Raw genomic sequence first — 19,444 nt, forward strand, 5'->3', positions numbered from 1 at the left:
TTAATATAACGGTATAGCCCTTTAAACTAAATCACACTGTCAGACTGGTAGGTATGTTTAATATTGTGATTAAATTGCTGATGCTGGGGTTTAGTATATTGCATCAAAGTACCTTTTGAATTGCATCATAGTAGTCACCGCCGTTTAGAAATGTATGTGCTGTTGGAGCTAGTCAAGTCTTAGGCTGCAATTATACTTGCGGCTTGCGTGTGCATGACACCGCACACCGCCGGAACAAAGTAATGAATACCAATAAAGGCACACACGCAACCAAGCGCGACAAAGCGCGTGATTATCGGCCAGACAAATTAATGAATGAATTTGTCTTTGCCTCGCGACGGCCGAGTCACATGCGTGGTTCAGTCAATGAGGGCAAACTGTTCATGTGATGTCATAGACATGCCTCCACCATGCCTCCCTGTCACCTGAACATCACCTGAAGCACAGTTCATTTTCACGCAAGCGACATTCGTGCGCCACGTGGTGAGTATAATCCCAGCCTTAGATACACGTTTTGATGCTTCTTACAGGCAGTGCTGAATACTTATGCAGGGAGACAGGGTGTGTATATATCAGCATTGCTGCGGCAGATCAAACGCTTGCTGGAGCATCAGACAAATGATAAGAGCAGGGCTGATACATAGTGTTAGTGCAGTTGAAACTGAAGAATGACTGATAGCAATTATTATGTTAATGCTGAATATATTATAGATGTATAGTCCTGACTTCAATAGTGGGGAAACTACTTGAAGGTTTAATACGGGATAATATTCAGGAATATCTATTGGAAAACAACATTATTAGTAATAGTCAGCATGGATTTATGAAGGATAGATCTTGCCAAACTAACCTTATTTGTTTCTTTGAGGAGGTAAGTAGGAATTTAGACCAGGGTAATGCAGTTGATGTGGTCTACTTAGATTTTCAAAGGCTTTTGATACGGTTTCACACAAGAGGTTGGTGTACAAAATAAAGCAAATTGGACTCAGTAATAATATATGCACCTGGATTGCAAACTGGTTAAAGGACAGACAACAGAGGGTTGTCATAAATGGAACTTTTTCAGGTTGGGCTAAAGTCGTGAGTGGAGTACCTCAGGGATCAGTACTTGGTCCCTTGCTTTTAAACTTTTTTATTAATGACCTTGAGGTTGGCATCAATAGCAAAGTCTCCATCTTTGCTGATGATACTAAATTGTGTATGTCACGGGAGCCCAGGCAATTACACCTTTATAACCAGGATCATTTCATTGAGCAAAACGAGTTGATTAAATAAATTGTGATTTATTCCCTTAAAACAGGCAAACACACATTATTACACAAAATACAGATAAAAGCACACTTACTGGGACTGGGGTGACAAAACTATGCTTTCCTAGTTGCAGGGACTTCACAACCAGAAGTTTAACCCTCAATAGTCTTGAAACTGCAAAGATTCCAGGCAGATTTTGCTGAAGCAGAGTCTTTCTTTCTCGCTGGAAACACTTTAAAACCTTTTTCGAGAGACTTAGTACTGAAAATCTGAGAGGACTTGGAGGATTGCCAGATTTGAGCTGTTTAAGGGTTTTTAAAACCTTTCGGGGGCATCCCCCCCAAACCCCTCTCCCTATCAGGGGCCTAAGAGATTTTCCTAGCAACCAATCTGAGACTACTAAATGGGGTTTATTAAACCTCTTAGTGTCTACAGGAGCAGGTGACATATGATCCTTCTGCCTCTGCTCCATTCCTGCCACCCGCGGTGACAAGTCTCCGGCCTGTCTGGGGTAGGCCACATGGACATGCCCATACATCCTTTGATCTGAGGACATGGGTCCTTCACTTAGCCATCCTGAACAAATGGCTCTCACACCTCTAGCCTTTCAAGTCAAAACCTCCGAGTGAGACAATGTGGCACCCGCTTGGTATAATGCACAAGCATATATTGCAATACATTTTGCTAATAAATATACCTTACACTCTGCAAAACCTGACCTATATTTTAATCAAAACCTCTGAGCTTTATCACCCAGCTGGAGTACCCCGTGACCCTCATACCAGGGAGCCCGCCACCGTCCAGGGGATACTATACACCCCTATGTTACCTAGGGATCCGCGCAGCTACAGAGACCCTTTCCATCCCTGTGCCTCATTTACAGTACATCAAACATATATACCTTAATTAAATGTACCCTTTAATTAATTTTACACTGTGTTTGGTGTTAAAATGTCTAAGTCCCCCATTTCTGGTGTCAGGGATAGAATAAGAATATATCTTCTCTACTCTTACTGGCCTTATTCCTGCCACACTGTAGAAACCCGACTTTACATTTAGCACACATAGCTGGGGCACCCCCTGAACCCCTATGCTGGATGCAGGGTGAACTGGGAACCCAATCCTGTCCAAATTCATGGAAAAATGTATCCACTCCCAATTAAGCGATTACTATAACAAGACAAATTTTCCTAGCCAATTCCAATCTGGCTTTCGCCCCAAACACTCCACCGTAACTACCCTGCTAAAAGTTTGCAATGAGATCCAGTGTGGAATGGAACGGGGACAACTCACTGTTGCAGCATTCCAAGATTTTGCAAAGGCTTTTGATACTGTTGATCATGCTATCTTGCTCAACAAACTCCAGAGCTCTGGAATAGGGAAACATGCTTTAAACTGGTTTCAGTCCTACCTATCAGGTAGATCCCAACATGTGTCCAACTCTGGGCTAACTCTAACCCCCTGGCTATCTCCTGTGGTGTCCTGCAAGGCTCTGTTCTGGGGCCCCTACTCTTCTCAGTGTTCATCAATGATCTTCCCACAGCATATCAGGCCTCAATACACATGTATGCAGATGACACAATCCTATATGCACACAGCCATAGCCTCTCTGACCTTCAACACATACTTCAGTCTGACTTTTTCAGACTCGAAAACTGGATTTCCCAAAACAAACTGTTTTTAAACACTGACAAGACTGTAACAATGGTGTTTGGGACCAAGACTAAATTTTTAAAGCTTCCAGCGACTGAGCTCCAGATTACAACCAACACTAACACCACCCTAACTCCTGTTACTAGTTTTAAATACCTGGGCATATGGTTTGACTCCCACTTAACATTCGGGATGCACATTAATACCCTGACAACGAAGACCTATGCCAAACTAGGGGTACTCTACAGGAACAAATCCTCCCTATGTCTCCTGGTCAGAAAGCGTATTGCACAGCAGATGCTAATGCCAATTATTGACTATGGAGACATAGTATATGGCTCGGCACCTCAAACCCACCTTAGCAAACTTGACATCCTCTACAACTCTATTTGTCGTTTTGTTCTCCAATGCAACTATAACACACATCACTGCAAAATGCTCAAAGAACCAGATTGGTCATCACTCGAGTCTAGGCGCAAAGTTCACCTTTCCTGTCTTGCCTTCAAATTCTTTATGGGCAAGCTACCCAGCTACCTGAACAAGCTCCTCACCCCTACCACATGCAGCACCTATCACCTGAGATCAGACTCAAAAAGACTGTTCATGGTCCCAAAGGTTCAACAAAGTATACAGGCCGCTCCTCCTTCACTTACCGTGCACCCCAAAACTGGAAAAACCTACCGGAGACTCTTACATCCACCACCAGTCTAAGTTCTTTCAAATCTAAGGCTGTCACACATTTTAATGTGGTCTGTAATTGTTTCATACGCCCATAATACAAATTATCTTTAACTGTGCATGCAATGTCTTGTATATAATGTAAACCCTGCTCATTATGTAACTGTATTTGTAAACATGTATTATTTGTCTTAACTCTGTGCCCAGGACATACTTGAAAATGAGAGGTAACTCTCAATGTATTACTTCTAGGTAAAATATTTTATAAATAAATAAATAAATAAATAAATATAACTGGCATACCCCTTATACTAGGGACCCGTGTATGTTGCAGGGGTTCCTTGATCCCCTATGCCCCTTTTTAACTTTCCCATTTGTGCTGAAGCAGGGAACCCTGGCGATGAGTCGCAAGAACGTTTCCAGGGTAGGATTTTGACCGGAGCACTGTGCTTCAATGCACCCAGGAATCCTACCTGATTCCCGGGTACATGTATGTATGTCTTTATTTATATAGCGCCAAAAGTGTACTCAGTGCTTCACAAAGAATACAGTACAGGGAATTATAATAATACAATAAGTGCAGCAAAATCAGACAATAGGAAAGGAAATCCCTGCCCCAAAGAGCTTACAATCTAAGAGGTTTGAGGGAACTTACAGAAACAGCAGGTGAGGGAATAAGTGCTGTACATGGCAGTGCTTGGCCACAATGGGAGGTAGGAGTGACTGAGTGTGGGTGAATTGCCATGAGTGCAGGCTATTGGGATGAGTTTTAAGGTTAGTCAGAATTAAAATGAGAGGGTTAACACAATTTACAGGGGAAGAGATGGCAGGGAGGCATGGGTGAAATCAGGTGTGTATGTCTAGGTTCAGAATTAGGGTTCAGAATTAGGGTTGAGAATCTCCAGCAGCAGGGAGGAGTAGATAAAGGGTATGAATAGAGGATTTGTGTGGGTGTTTTTTATTGCGGGGTAAAGAAGTTGATAGAAGTTGATAGAAGAAAGGTGTATAAATAATGGTGCAGTGGGGAGTGGGGACGTTGAAGAGAACAGAGACATTCACAAAGGAGTGAGGAAACAGTAAATGGAAGAAGCAATAGGGAGGGCATAGTGAGATGCATGAGGAGAGATTCCCAGGTACTGGTGGATAGAAAGGGTACAAAGAATCACAGTGTATCAAAGTAAAGTTCTCACAGTTGCAAAGTTGTTGTGCAGAGTCCCGATCTTCCTCCAATCTTCACCTCCAATTTAAACTCCAAAATTAACTCTGCCACACACTTTTGATGTTACACTTTAAGATGGGACACAGCCATATGGCTTCACAGCCAAGATTTTCCGTTTTAAGTACTCTGAGCACTTGCAATTGAATAACAATTAAGGGAGGGTCTGCCTATCAACTCACAGAAACATACCCGAATAGTTAATTAAATCTTAATTTCTCTTGATGGTAGAAACATCGTTGGTGTATCCTGTAACTCGGGGTCCCCGCTACATTGCCACACGCTGACAAGACTTTCTCCGTAAAATCCACCCTGAAACTCATAGCCCAGCAATCTCCTGGTCCTAGCACCCCTGGAAATGTAAAACACAAAAAATCTCTAAGGTTGCATATTTTACATTTACACCTGGTAATACATATGCAGACTCTGGGTCCAAGAGATGACTCTATAGGACCCCAAAACCTGGATCAGGGGTAACCAGATGGGCTTGACCTTTATTATTGAGCCCAGTTACCCCCTCACTGTCACAGTGTAAGTGTAGTAGAATCAGAGCAGGATGTAATTTCTTTCCAGAAGGACTTGGAGAGACTGGAAACGTGGGCAGGTAAATGGCAGATGAGATTTAATACAGATAAATGTACAGTAAGGTTATGCTTTTGTGATGCAAGAACAAACAGGTGACTTACACATTAAATGAGGATATATTGGGGGAATCCTTGACGGAGAAGGATTTAGGAGTGCTTGTAGACAGCAGACTTAGCAATAGTGCCCAATGTCATGCAGTAGCTGCAAAGGCAAACAAGATATTATCTTGCATTAAACGGGCAATGGATGGAAGGGAAGTAAACATAATTATGCCCCTTTACAAAGCATTAGTAAGACCACACCTTGAATATGGAGTACAATTTTGCGCACCACTCCTTAGAAAAGACATTATGGAACTAGAGAGAGTGCAGAGAAGAGCCATCAAATTAATAAAGGGGATGGACAATCTAACTTATGAGGAGAGGCTAGCTAAATAAGATTTATTTACATTAGGAAAGAGGTGTCTACGAGAGGATATGATAACTATATACAAATATATTCGGGGACATTACAGGGAGCTTTCAAAAGAACTATTCATCCCACGGACAGTACAAAGGACTCGGGCGCATCCCTTAAGTTTGGAGGAAAGGAGGTTTCACCAGCAACAAAGGAAAGGGTTCTTTACAGTAAGGGCAGTTACAGTGTGGAATTCATTACCCATGGAGACTGCGATGACAGATACAATAATTTTTTTCAAAAAAGGTTGGACATCTTTTTTAGAAAGGAAAGGTATACAGGGATATACCAAATAAGTATACATGGGAAGGATGTTGATCCAGGGAATAATCCGATTGCCAATTCTTGGAGTCAATCGGAGCGGGCTTTAGCAAAGTTAACTGTGTTTCCTGTAGCAAGGCAGGTAGTAACCTCAGAGCCCCCGGGTGCCAGTAGCTTATTTACGTAGCTGATGATAGCTGAGTTGTAGATAATACTTGAATAATAACTTGGCAAACTCTGGAGTGCTTGGACCTATGATGTGAAAAAAGATTGTGCTAATAGCTCTAATGCTATAATAAAATATTTTAGTGTAACCTACACACGAATAGTGATATCCTATACCCTTATACCGATAAGGAAGGCTACCAGGAGTAAATGATTAATCAAATCATATAAGGATTATCTTTTTTTTTTTTGCTCGAACCTATGATACCTAATTCAGTAACCTTATCATAGAGCGGCAGAGTGCGTGTGTGAAAGTGCAGTACTTACAGATGCAGTTACGAGTATCTGAACACTGCTTTGAAACATCTGGGGCAATCTCCCAGTAATGCTGCAAGATTTCTCTGACATTTCTGCTGAAAGACTAATGGCCCATCGGATTAACACAGCAGGGATCCCTGGTCAGTTTGAATGGGACTGCCAGGGACCCCCGCTGTGTTAATCCGACGGGCCATTAGTCTGTCTTCAGAAATGTCCCAGAAATGTTGCAGCATTACCTGGAGATTGCCCCAGATTTTCCCAGGCAAGTGTTCCAATACTTGTGGCTTCACCTGTAGTTTACCGGTTTAAGATACACTGATATGTGCTGCAAGCAGAGAGCTGCAATTTAGCAGACATAGGTACACCGAGCACGATGAGTACTATCTCCTAAGTGCCTGAGACAAACGGTAATAGATGGGTTCATTGGTCACTATGATACAAGACAAATGGCACATACATTTGCATATTTTTTCATCTTAAATGGAGGGAAGCCAGCCAATCAGGTAGCATATGCGTCCCTTCCTTTAAGATGACGTCACTTCAGCAAACAAAAAAGTGAGTGGAGTGATGTCATCAAAAATGGACTATATAGATCTGTACCATAGATATATAAGTTAATATGAAAACTGTATGTTTGGTGGGCCCCCTGGGCAATGTGAGCGTCATGTTCCTGGGTTCTGTCCCCCCGCCCCAAATTGTTCCAATTTATATAGCACGTTGCTATATAAGTATATGCTACTGCCGCTGGACCACAGATATGGTGCCAGCACACCCAGGCCCTCCCGGATTCCTGGGTGGCCCCTAAGTGGTTAACATATGTTATATTTCTTGTTATATGTTCTGTTTTTTCCCCATGTGTTCCCTCACCCTATCCGCTATGAAGTATATCTCGGCGTCTACTCGCGTTCCAAGGATCCTCTCCACTCTAACACTAGGGTAAGGTACTAGGTTCCGGTTGTCTCCAATACCAATGGCACTTTCAGGTAAAAATATATATAGATCTCTAAAACTCATCTCCCACAATCTAAAAGGCTTCAATAGTCCGAATAAGCGTAAAGTTGCATTCACTAACTACAAAAAAGAGGACGCGGATGTGCTATTCCTCCAGGAGACACATTTCAGCAAGACCTTGTGCCCAAATTGTTTCCACAAGCCCTACACTCAGATATTACTATCACCTGCATCCACCAAGAAAGGGGGAGTAGCATTATATTAAACTCGAAGATATCCTTTAAGCTTGAGACACTTAAGAAAGACAAAATGGGCAGGTTTCTCTGCCTAGTAGGTTTGCTGGAGGGAGTACAAGTTACGTTAACTAATATCTACGCCCCAAACATGTCACGGTCCTTCTACGAAATTATATTTAACACAATAAGCAAGGTGGCAAAGGGTATTATCATCCTAGGCAGAGACTTTAACAGTTATGGACAGTGGATAAGATAGATCAGGACCCGTACAATTTGGGACAGAGCAACGAAATTGCCCAGAAATTAAAATCATTCGAGATTTTATGAGGGAACACCAACTAGTCGATGTTTGGAGATCACTTAACCCTCTCAAAAACAATTATACTTTCTATTCAGCCCCTCACAATACATATTCACGAAATGACTTTTTCTTGGTTGATGCAAGACTGTTATCACAAAAAGTGCAGGCAAACATTCACAGTATTTCCTGATCAGACCATGCAATGTCAATATTATCATACTGAGGCTTTATCCTGTGGGGGGCCGTAGCCAATGGAGATTGAACAAATCACTGCTCTGTGCACCAGAATTAGTTACAAAAATTGGGGGAGAACTTAGATTTTTCTTTGATACCAAGTACACAGATGACCTCCCATTCACAACAATATGGGAGGCGCATAAAGCACCTTTATCAAGATTGCCTCGCGCAGAAAGAAAGCCCGTTTCAAACACGAGCTGGACTTAGCAAATAAGCTAACAGCACCGCAGATGTGAGGGCTAAGATTATCCAGACCCGAGCGGAGCTAAATTTATGCCTTTCAGTTAAAACAGAACAGGCTTTACCCTGGACCTCTCAAAAATATTATGAATGAGGTAATAAGGCCACACTATGCTTGCCAGGCGTCTAAAAAATATATCTGCAGCGTAAAATATACAGGCAATACGCCTAGCTGATGGAACATTGACCCATGACCCACCACATATAGTGAAACAGTTTCACAGCTGCTACCAAAAATTATATGATGGTAAAAAGGTGGACCACCTGGTAAATGACCACCTGGTAAATGACCACCTGGTAAATGACCACCTGGTAAATGACCACCTGGTAAATGACCACCTGGTAAATGATACAAGCAAAATCCACACGTATCTAGAGGCCTGCCAAATGCCCAAACTTAAACCGCACCACAGAACAGAGCTTAATGAGCCAATTTCCACAAAAGGGTTGTCTGAGACCATTAAGGAGCTGAAGACATTAAAAGCCTCATGCCCGGATGGCATTTCTGGGGCCTACTATAAGAAATTCTCAAATATTCTTACCCCATATTTAGTGACAAAGTTCAATAAATTTCTAAAGGTTGAATCGGTCCCTTAGACGATGCCTACAGCCACCATTGTATTATAATAATAATTGCATGCTCTTCTCTAGCGCTACTATAGTGTTTTACATAGCGTTTTACAGAGGCATTTTGCAGGCACAGTCCCTGCCCCATGGAGCTTAATCAATCTATTTTTTGGTGCCTGAGGCTTTCTCACAGGGACTGTCTCAAGGTCACAAGGAGCCGACACCAGGAATTGAACCAGATTCTGCTTCTTCAAACTCAGTGCCAGTCAGTGTCTTTACACACTAAGCCACTCCTTCTCCCTTAATATATAAAAAGATAAATACCCCACAAACATAACATAAATTGCGCCAGTTATTGCCCTATTTCACTCATAAACAATGATATAAAAATATATGCAAAAATTCTAGCTAACGGCTTACAAAAACCATATGAACTTTCTGGTTCACCACGATAAGTGGGGTTTGTCCCAGCTAGACAGGCCCCAGACAATATTCAGAGGACTCTTAACCTAAGACATACAGCTGAAACAGAAAAGATCCCCTGTATGCTACTCTCACTGGATGCTGAGAAAGCTATCGATAGGCTGGTCTGGCGATATCTCTTTGTGGTGTCATGGGAGCCTTTCTTAGGGGTATACAGACCTTATATCAAGCCCCATGTGCCCAGATTAGAAATGCATGGCTCCTCTCTGACTTTACCCATAGCAAATGCGTAAGCGCTACGTAAAAAAAACAATTATTATTATATTATTAAAAAACATAGATGAGCATTGAGCCCATTAAACTCACATGCTCAAAATAGAACACAAGCAATTTGACCACTCTGGGTCCTCCAGTACTGGCGTCTTGGTCATGCTCAGTAAATAGCCGATAGCAGTCTCCCCATGCGTCTCTCTTCCGGGTTTGCCGGAACAGGAACCACCAATCCTAGTTTCCTCGATCTCAGCAGCGGCAGCAGAGAACAGACCACGTGTCCACAGAACTCAGGGACCCCCCGGTGCGTTTCGTTCGGCTGACCAAACTTCCTCATGTACAGTGATAGAACCAAAAGCAAATGTCCAGTACAAATAGTCCCTAATGTCGATGTCACAGCGAAAATGAGGCGGCACAAAGCATATTAGTGGCAAATGAACATGCAGCATGAGTGGCAACACAAGTAGACATAAATTGGTAACAAGAATATACATATGTGTCAAAATGTCAAAATGTGACATACAGTATATGTGTAGAGTGGAACAGAAATGAGTAATCTAAGGGAGAACAAACATCAATTTGCACACAGTCATTCAATAAATGCGTACGGTATAATATACCAACATAAAAGGTGAATACCCTTACTTTAACAGTATATAAGATAATAATGAAGTAAAACCAATAAAAGTGAAAGAGCACCACAAATAATAATTAGATCATAAAGGAATTAAGCAGAGGTATTAAACACATTCTTTGCCTCTGTGTTTACTGTACCAGGGAAGAATAAATTGCAATAGTAGTGCCGCAGGAGGAAGCCACAACCTCCATATTAATGAACAATTGGTTAAATGAGGAAGAAGTTCATAAGCGGCTTGATCAAATTAAAGTAAATAAGGCACCTGGCCCCGATGGCATACATTCAAGAGTTCTCAAGGAGTTAAGCTCAGTAGTAGCCAAATCATTATATTTAATATCCATGGACTCCATTTCCACAGGCTAAGTACCACAAGATTGGCGTAAAGCAGATGTGGTGCCTATATTTAAAAAGGGAGCTAGATCACAACCGGGGAATTACAGAACTGTAAGCCTGACTTCAATAGTGGGGAAACTAATTGAAGGTTTAATACGGCATAGTATTCAGGAATACCTAATGGAAAAGCTTGCGTGTACTGACTGATCTGTGTGGTTGATTTCAAGTGCTGGTTTTTTAAAGTGTGTGCAGTTAGAACCAGAAGGAAAGGGAAGTACTGGGTATACCAGCAGGGGTGGCTGTTTTTGGGGAGTGAGCAGTGGGTTAATCTATTTTTAAAGTGTGCTGTAATTTGAAGCCTGCAACTTTTTTTTCCCTTTCTCCTGCCAGAGGCAGAGTGGGTGTGGTTGGTTAATTGGCTGGCCTAACACACCTGCAGTGGGTGGGGTTAGTTAATTGATAACCTAACACACCTGGTGGGTGTCCCTATTTAAACAGAGGCTTCTAACGAATCCTGAGCTTGCATGTACTGACTGATATGTGTGGTTGATTTCAAGTGCTGGTTGTTTAAAGTGTGTGCAGTTAGAACCAGAAGCAGTTTGAACAAGGAAGCTGTTAAACAAGGTATAGTTATTGAAGTACAGTTTACTGTTAGTACTTCTAAACTTCATAGTTGCTAGAATGAGCAGGATTGAAAATGCCACTCAATGCACATCATGCCACATGTATGTGCACTTGGAGCAGCTGTTCCAAGGAGCATACCGCTGTGAGAGGTGTGAGCGGGTGGTCTCTTTAGAATTAGAGATTGCTGATCTTAAGAGGCAACTTGCAATATTGAGGGACATTGGCAATCTTGAAAGGGAATTAGAGCTCACTGAGCAGGCCCTTGTTTCGACTAGTGGTGCAGATGGTGGCACTGTTAGTGAGGAGTAGGTAGGTAGCTTGGTTTCTGTTAGTGAGGAGCAGGTAGGTAGCTGGGTGACAGAAGGGGAAGCAGGGGCAATAGGGAGAGGCAGATCGTTTCTGAGCTGACACATCCCAATAGATTTGCCATGTTGAGTGAAGATATTGGGAATGTTGGGGCAGAAATGGCAAGGCTGGGGGAGACTAATTCCTCTAGCAGCCAGGGGAATAGTTCCTGCAGCACAGTGGGGACTCAGGATGCTCAGATACAAAGAAAGATTGTGGTGGTATGGGACTCCATTATTAGGAAGGTAGATAGGGCAATCTGTTGCCAGGACGGCATGAACCGAACAGTTTGTTGTCTCCCGGGTGCTCGGGTTCGGCCCATTGCGGATCGGTAGACAGATTGTTGGGGGGTCCTGGGCTTGACCCGGCGGTCTTGGTACACGTTGGCACCAATGACAACGTTAGAGAAAGAAGGAGGGTCCTAAAAAATGATTACAGGGATCTAGGCCAAAAGCTTAAGGCAAGGACCTCCAAGGTAGTATTTTCTGAAATACTACCAGTGCCATGCGCTACCGCAGGGAGACCGTCAGAGATCAGGGAGGTTAATGCATGGCTAAGAAAGTGGTGCAGGAAGGGGGGATTTGGGTTTTTAGAGCACTGGGACTCCTTTTCTGAGAGGTGCCATCTATATTCTAGGGACGGATTGCACCTCAATGAAGAGGGATCTTCTGTGCTTGGGGGGAGAATGCTAAAAAGGTTGGAGGAGATTTTAAACTAGGATGGAGGGGGGAGGGGAATGAAACAGATAATGAACTAAATGGAATAGATGAGGATACAAGGTGGTATGGAGGTAGAATGGGGGCAAGTGCAAGTTTGACAAGCAGTGAGACACCCATAGTAAATATAGATAATACTAGAAAACTTCTAAAGACTAAACAAAGTGGGAGCAGAAAGGAAGGAGCAGATAAGATAATAGTACAGGCTGAAAAAAAACCTGAAACGCATGCTTGCTAATGCAAGAAGCCTGACAGTAAAATGGGGGAGCTTGAATTAATAGCTGCAAGGGAGCAGTATGATATCATAGGCATTACTGAAACATGGTGGGATGAAACTCATGACTGGACAGTTCATTTAGAGGGTTATTCTCTTTTTCGGAAGGATCGAACAAATAGAAGTGGAGGTGGAGTATGTTTATATGTTAAACCGGATCTAAAACCTATTATAAGGGATGATGTCTATGAAGGGAATGATGAAAATGTAGAGACCTTGTGGAAAGAAATTAGCAGTGGAGGTAAAAGTATAAAGAAAATGTTTGTGGGAATATGCTATAAACCACCAAATATCTGTGAGATTGAGGAAGCTAAAATACTTTTGCAAATGGAGAAGGCATCAAAACTGGGTCATGTTTGCATAATGGGGGATTTTAATTATCCAGACATAGACTGGGGCAATGAGATTAGCGTTACAACAAAAGGGAACAGGTTTATGGGGGTGCTTAAAGATAATTATATGACCCAAATTATTGAGGAACGAACCAGGAGAGGGGCAGTTCTGGATTTGGTCATATCAAACAATGTAGAAGTAATAACAAATATTCAAGTCCTGGAACATTTGGGTAACAGTGATCATAACATGGTCTCATTTGAAATACATTATCAAAAAACAGATTACTTGGGTTCAACAAAGACTTTAAACTTTAGAAAGGCAGATTTTAAAAAACTGAGGTATAATCTAGTAGTAATACAATGGGATGATGTTTTGCAGGGAAAAATGTGGAAGATAAATAGCAGTCTGTAAAACATTGTTAGAAAAGCACACTTATCAGTGTATACCCTTGGGTAATAAGTATAAAAGAAATAAGTCAAAACCAATGTGGCTAAATAAACAGGTAGGGGAGGAAATGGACAAGAAGAGGAAGGCGTTTAGATTCTTTAAGTCAGAAGGGACAGAGACATTGTATCAGAATTATAAGGAATGTAACAAAAATTGCAAAAGGGCAATAAAATTAGCAAAAATGGATAATGAAAAAAGGATTGCAATAGAAAGTAAGGTCAACCACCTTACAAAAGGTGTACAAAATAAAGAAAATTGGACTCAGTAATAATATATGCACCTGGATTGAAAACTGGTTATAGGACAGACAACAGAGGGTTGTCATAAATGGAATTTTTTCAGGTTGGGCTAAAGTCGTGAGTGGAGTACCTCAAGGATCGGTACTGGGACCCCTGCTTTTTAACTTGTTTATTAATGACCTTGAGGTTGGGATCGAGAGCAAAGTCTCCATCTTTGCTGATGATACTAAATTGTGTAAGGTAATAGAATCAGAGCAGGATGAAATTTCTCTTCAGAAGGACTTGGAGAGACTGGAAACGTGGGCAGGTAAATGGCAAATGAGGTTTAATACAGATAAATGTAAGGTTATGCATTTGGGATGCAAGAATAAAAAGGCGACTTACAAATTAAATAGAGATATATTGGGGGAATCCTTGATGGAGAAGGATTTAGGAGTGCTTGTAGACAGCAGGCTTAGCAATAGTGCCCAATGTCATGCAGTAGCTGCAAAGGCAAACAAGATCTTATCTTGCATTAAAGGAAGAAAGGAAGTAGACATAATTATGCCCCTTTACAAAGCATTAGTAAGACCACACCTTGAATATGGAGTACAATTTTGGACACCAATCCTAAGAAAAGACCTTATGGAACTAGAGAGAGTGCAGAGAAGAGCCACCAAATTAATAAAGGGAATGGACATTCTAACTTATGAGGAGAGGCTAGCTAAATTAGATGTACTGCACCGACACACTTTATTCGAGCAAATACCCGGTATGTACCTGGCAGATACCTGGAATGCGCCGCTCCTCACCTCTGACAAGCCCCGTTGCATTTGCCTTCCCAGCCTGGGTTCATGCCTGGCTGACGGGCGGCTGATCTGTTAAATGATAATGATTAGGATTTAATAGGCTGCAATGCTTCGCGTGTCTACCAGATGGCATAAATTCATGAATTGTAATGCAGTATATATATATGTACTGTGCAGTATTGCAGCCAGCGGGAATAAAATGCTTCAATCCCTGCCGGAAAATAACTCAATGCACTCGGGCAGAAAACAGTCACAAACCTCAATACACCCGGGTATACCCGAATTCGTGGGACTAGCCGAGCTCGAATAAAGTGTGTCGCCAGTGTATTTACATTAGAAAAGAGGCGTCTAAGAGGGGATATGATAACTATATACAAATATATTCAGGGACAATACAAGGAGCTTTCAAAAGAACTATTCATCCCACGGGAAGTACAAAGGACTCGGGGCCATCCCTTAAGGTTGGAGGAAAGGAAATTTCACCAGCAACAAAGGAAAGGGTTCTTTACAGTAAGGGCAGTTAAAATGTGGAATTCATTACCCATGGAGACTGTGATGGCAGATACAATAGATTTGTTCAAAAAAAGGTTGGACATCTTTTTAGATGGAAAAGGTATACAGGGATATACCAAATAAGTACATGGGAAGGATGTTGATCCAGGGATTAATCCGATTGCCAATTCTTGGAGTCAGGAAGGAATTAATTTTTCCCCTTAATGGGGTTTTTTGTTTGCCTTCCTCTGGATCAATAAGTAAGTATAGATATAGAATAAAGTATCTGTTGTCTGAATTTAGCATAGGTTGAACTTGATGGACGTACGTCTTTTTTCAACCTCATCTACTATGTAACTATGTAACTATGTAACTATGTAACAAATGAAAGAGTGCTTGCGGGAACAGTATTGTGGATTGTTGCTTGTTCCTTATCCTGCATCTTTTTATATGACCCAATTTGTTACGAAAGTATTTTTTTTCTTTTTGATAGATCTCCCCGTATACTTGTTTTATTCCTTCTACGGGGGCATGGTTAACCATACTGTTACTTGGTATCTGAGAAATGGACTATCCTGACCTTTATTTAATCTACTGTAATTTTCCAGTTATAGATTAACACTATTTTGGCCAAGAGCTGAAATTTATTTTTCTCTTTATGGGTGCCAAAATGTATTTTCTCAATTTGTTTGAAAACACCTATAACCTGGGTCCATAAGGACACCCAGATACACCATCTCACAGTCGATCCTCAGATCAACTAAGTGCTGAAAAGATTGCAAGTATTTCATCTCCGAGCCCACCGATCCCACCGCTGCTACCTGAAAAAAATCTGTCACGGAAGAGCAGATAATTACACCATGACCACAAACACCAGACAGAATGATGGAGTTAAATAAGCAGAGTTTATTTTGGCTGAAGCCAACAGGAGCAACACAATTCACAAAAACAGGTACAACTCGCTAAACAGAGGGTTACGAGGGGTATCCTAGCTCACAAGGTGCTGGGTGCTGTTGTAGCTTGCTTACCAAGGATGTCTTCCATGATCCATCTGCCTCATAGTGTCCCAGTACCTTGGAATGATAGCCTCTGGCTTACAGGTTTAGATATCCTGCTAGTCTCTGAACCAAAAATAATCTGTGGAGCTCTGATCTGTGCCGTTTTACTTTCCTGGCCTCCATCTGAAACCATGGAAGACTGCTTGCGAGCAAACAGCAAAGAGATTGTCTTTTCTGCTCAATTAGAGAGCGAGTGCTTGCCTGAGAAGGATCAATTAGAGCTTTAGGACAGCCCAGAGAGGGCCTTTAAGAAAGATGGAAATTCAAACTGACTAATAGGAAATAAGCTCGAGTAGGACTATGACCCAGTCCTTGGTTCCCATTTTCAGCTTGTCCTAAGAATACTTTTATGATATCTCCCTCGGAGAACGTTGCATCATTGTGAAGGATGAACAATAAACTCCACTTTTGTAGCACATGTTCCCATTTCTGAGTCCATGCCCTTCCCTACTTCCCCAGTGTTCCCAAGCACTTCATCTAGCCCAAATTAAATTATTGTCGAAGACTTCATTGTGTGATTTTCGGACTGAGTAGATTAACAGCCCACCACACATGGAGCCTTACAAAACATACAGGCAGAATTAACATGAGGAATAAATAACCTACTGTAGTGCTCACGGTTATTCTAACACAAACCAGTGGCAATCGCCATAAAGACCCAGGTACACCCAGGTACATGCTGGTTACATGCCTTAAACTTGCCTTAAACTAGACCCAGCATTTCTGCATTGACTAATGGCCCATCAGATTAACAGCAGGGGTCCCTGGCAGTCAAATCAAACTGAATGGGACTGCCAGGGACCCCTGCTGTGTTAATCCTATGGGTCATTAGTCAATGCAGAAATTCCTTAAACTTGCCTTAAACTAGCCAGGTTACACCCAGCACATACACAGAATGTAACCGGGCTAGTTTAAGGCAAGCTTTAGAATACTCGTTGTCTCGTCTGTACATGGGAAAAAATAATATACACACAGTCAACCATTTTGGCTACAATAATATAGCCAAATGATCCTATACATAGGCAACCAGCAGGTTTAACCTTTAATGTGCTTGTAACGCTGCCCCTCCGATCACAATCATCAACTAAATTCAATTTATTTCTAGTGACAGTGCACTGAGAATAAGGGACCAAAAGTGAGAGTAAGACAAGAGTAGGACAGCGGAATTAAATTGGGGCTGAGTGTATTGTTTTCAGTGTGAGAATGAAGAGGATGTTGGATTATTACGTAAATGAGCAGGCACCACTAAAGGGCAATGACAAGCTTTACAGAGCCGTAAGGTGGGTGCTGTCTACTATTCCAAATGACAGAAATGGCAAGGATTGCTTAGCCTCACATGCCCAATGGCATCCTATGACTGCAGATCCTCATTTAGTTCACCATACTAACAATTTCACCACAGAACAGATGTTGCAGACCTACGCACTACCTTTCTACAGTATAAAGCACAAAACTGTTTATGGGCACCGTACCATCACATTTTTCTGCACACTTTGCTGCGCACTCCATGGGCCAGTCTATTGGGTGGTGGTGAATGTTGGAGAAGAGAAAAAGTTTCCACAGGTGGGCTAATTGGTTACAAGAGAAGCACCTGAAGTACTTCTAACAGGTCTCCCCCTAGGAGCAGAACTTCTAGAATGGGCAGACAATAGAACCCGCCTTGTCTTGCATTGAAGTCATTCCCAAGTGTCCCCTGCCCCTTTAAACCACTACAGAGAAATTCACCACACCATGGCATATAATTAAACTAAATCCCACACCAAGGAGGTGGTTCTTCTGGGGGCCATTCCTACAGATACTTATGGACTAGTGGAGCAGCATTGAATACCACCCTGGAGCCTACAACTGTGATGTCTGGGTGAGGAACCATCATGGCCCCCCACCTCACCTTCCCCAGTATACTACTCACTAATTCCGAGATGAAAATCAAATCATCCATATACATTATGTAACGTTAATGTAAAGTCTGTTTACAGTAAATACAATCTTTAAACATGTGGTGCTCCTCCCATCAACACATGCACAGATTATTGTAGAGAGGGGCAGGTGTAACACTCTGAACTGTTTTTAGTTAATAATATATCAAGAATCTGCATAGTTTGTCCTAAGAATCAGTTTATGTTTTTTGCAACTGACCTTTGCTGGAAATGTATGGTATGACAATAATAAAACGAGGTGAGATACATGATTTTCCCTTCTGTTGCAGATAATGGGAGAGAATATCATACCCAGCGCTCAAACAGCTTACACCTCTCTAGTGGCTGGTGTTGAAGCTTTGGATTTCAGCCATGTAATACCCTGTATCCTGCAGCTGACCGCTGACAAAGCATTCCCACTGCTTGCAAACTCTGCTGGAGAAGTCCTGATTGCTGCCTCACAGTATGGGAGGGGGAAAATTGTTGTCCTCCCCAATGAAGAATGCCTCACTACCCCCACATTCTTCCCATTTCTCCAAAATGCTGTGAACTGGTTGAAACCATCCACAGTCTCCCAGGTTGGGGTGCAATCAATGTTTCCTTCTCTGGCCGAGTTCTTCACTAGCAAAGGTCATAAAGTTCAACTACAAACAAGCTTCTCCAACACATTTGAAGTTTACTGCAAGAATGCTGATGAGGATTCCCAATCAGTTGAGCTTATATCATTTATAAAGGGAGGTGGAGGTCTTCTTATTGCAGGAATGGCAAGGTCCTGGGCTTCCAACAATAGCAAAACCAATGTTTTCTCCTCGTATCCTGGGAATAAGGTAGCAGGAGTCGCTGGCATTCACTTCACAGAAAGGCGTTCTAAGACTGGTGTCTTCTCCTTCTCACAACATATTCCAGCTGCTTCTCTTATGGCAATGTGAGTATAAACACTATAGTTGGTCAATTTAAATGAAAATATCCATCAATTGGGGACTATGTATCAAATAAAAAATTGCGCTAATCTGGTTTAAAAAATCCTACACTATATGCATCAAGGAATAAAATCCTATTGAAATATTTTCTTTAATACTGTACATCTGGTGCAGTTTGTTTTGCCAAACACTTTGTTTTAGCTTTGATAATGTGCATACTGTACTGTCTGTCCTATTGTCTATACTCATGTTATTTTATAATGTTGTGAGATTTCGGGGCCTGTGTACTAGGATTATATTTGAAAACAATTGTGTTTCAAAATTTCAGTGCGTAAAAAGTAATACAACCCTTCATAAACTGTTTCAAATGTATGAAGACTTTATACATTTGATGCATAATTTGCTGTTTCTAATATTTTTTTATGCATCAGGTCATATTGCATACCCATTGATATCATTGAAATCAACACAGAATTATGTGTAATTTTTTATTCATAACTAGTGTTTCTAA

The 19,444-nt window shown here is 41.7% G+C and overlaps 1 protein-coding gene across 1 annotated transcript in view; it reads left to right on the forward strand.

The window, feature by feature from the left end:
* The first annotated feature begins 408 nt into the window (after positions 1–408).
* Positions 409–19,444, forward strand: part of LOC142483907 (TRPM8 channel-associated factor homolog) — a 136,085-nt gene continuing 117,049 nt past the window's right edge. Inside the window, exons 1-2 of the mRNA XM_075583828.1 lie at positions 409–483; positions 18,304–18,938. Of these exons, the coding sequence (XP_075439943.1) occupies positions 18,307–18,938 (632 nt within the window). The 5' untranslated portion in view covers positions 409–483; positions 18,304–18,306. The remainder of the gene's footprint in view (positions 484–18,303; positions 18,939–19,444) is intronic.

The sequence above is a fragment of the Ascaphus truei genome, unplaced genomic scaffold (assembly GCF_040206685.1).
Source record: "Ascaphus truei isolate aAscTru1 unplaced genomic scaffold, aAscTru1.hap1 HAP1_SCAFFOLD_390, whole genome shotgun sequence".
Lineage (NCBI taxonomy): Eukaryota > Metazoa > Chordata > Amphibia > Anura > Ascaphidae > Ascaphus > Ascaphus truei.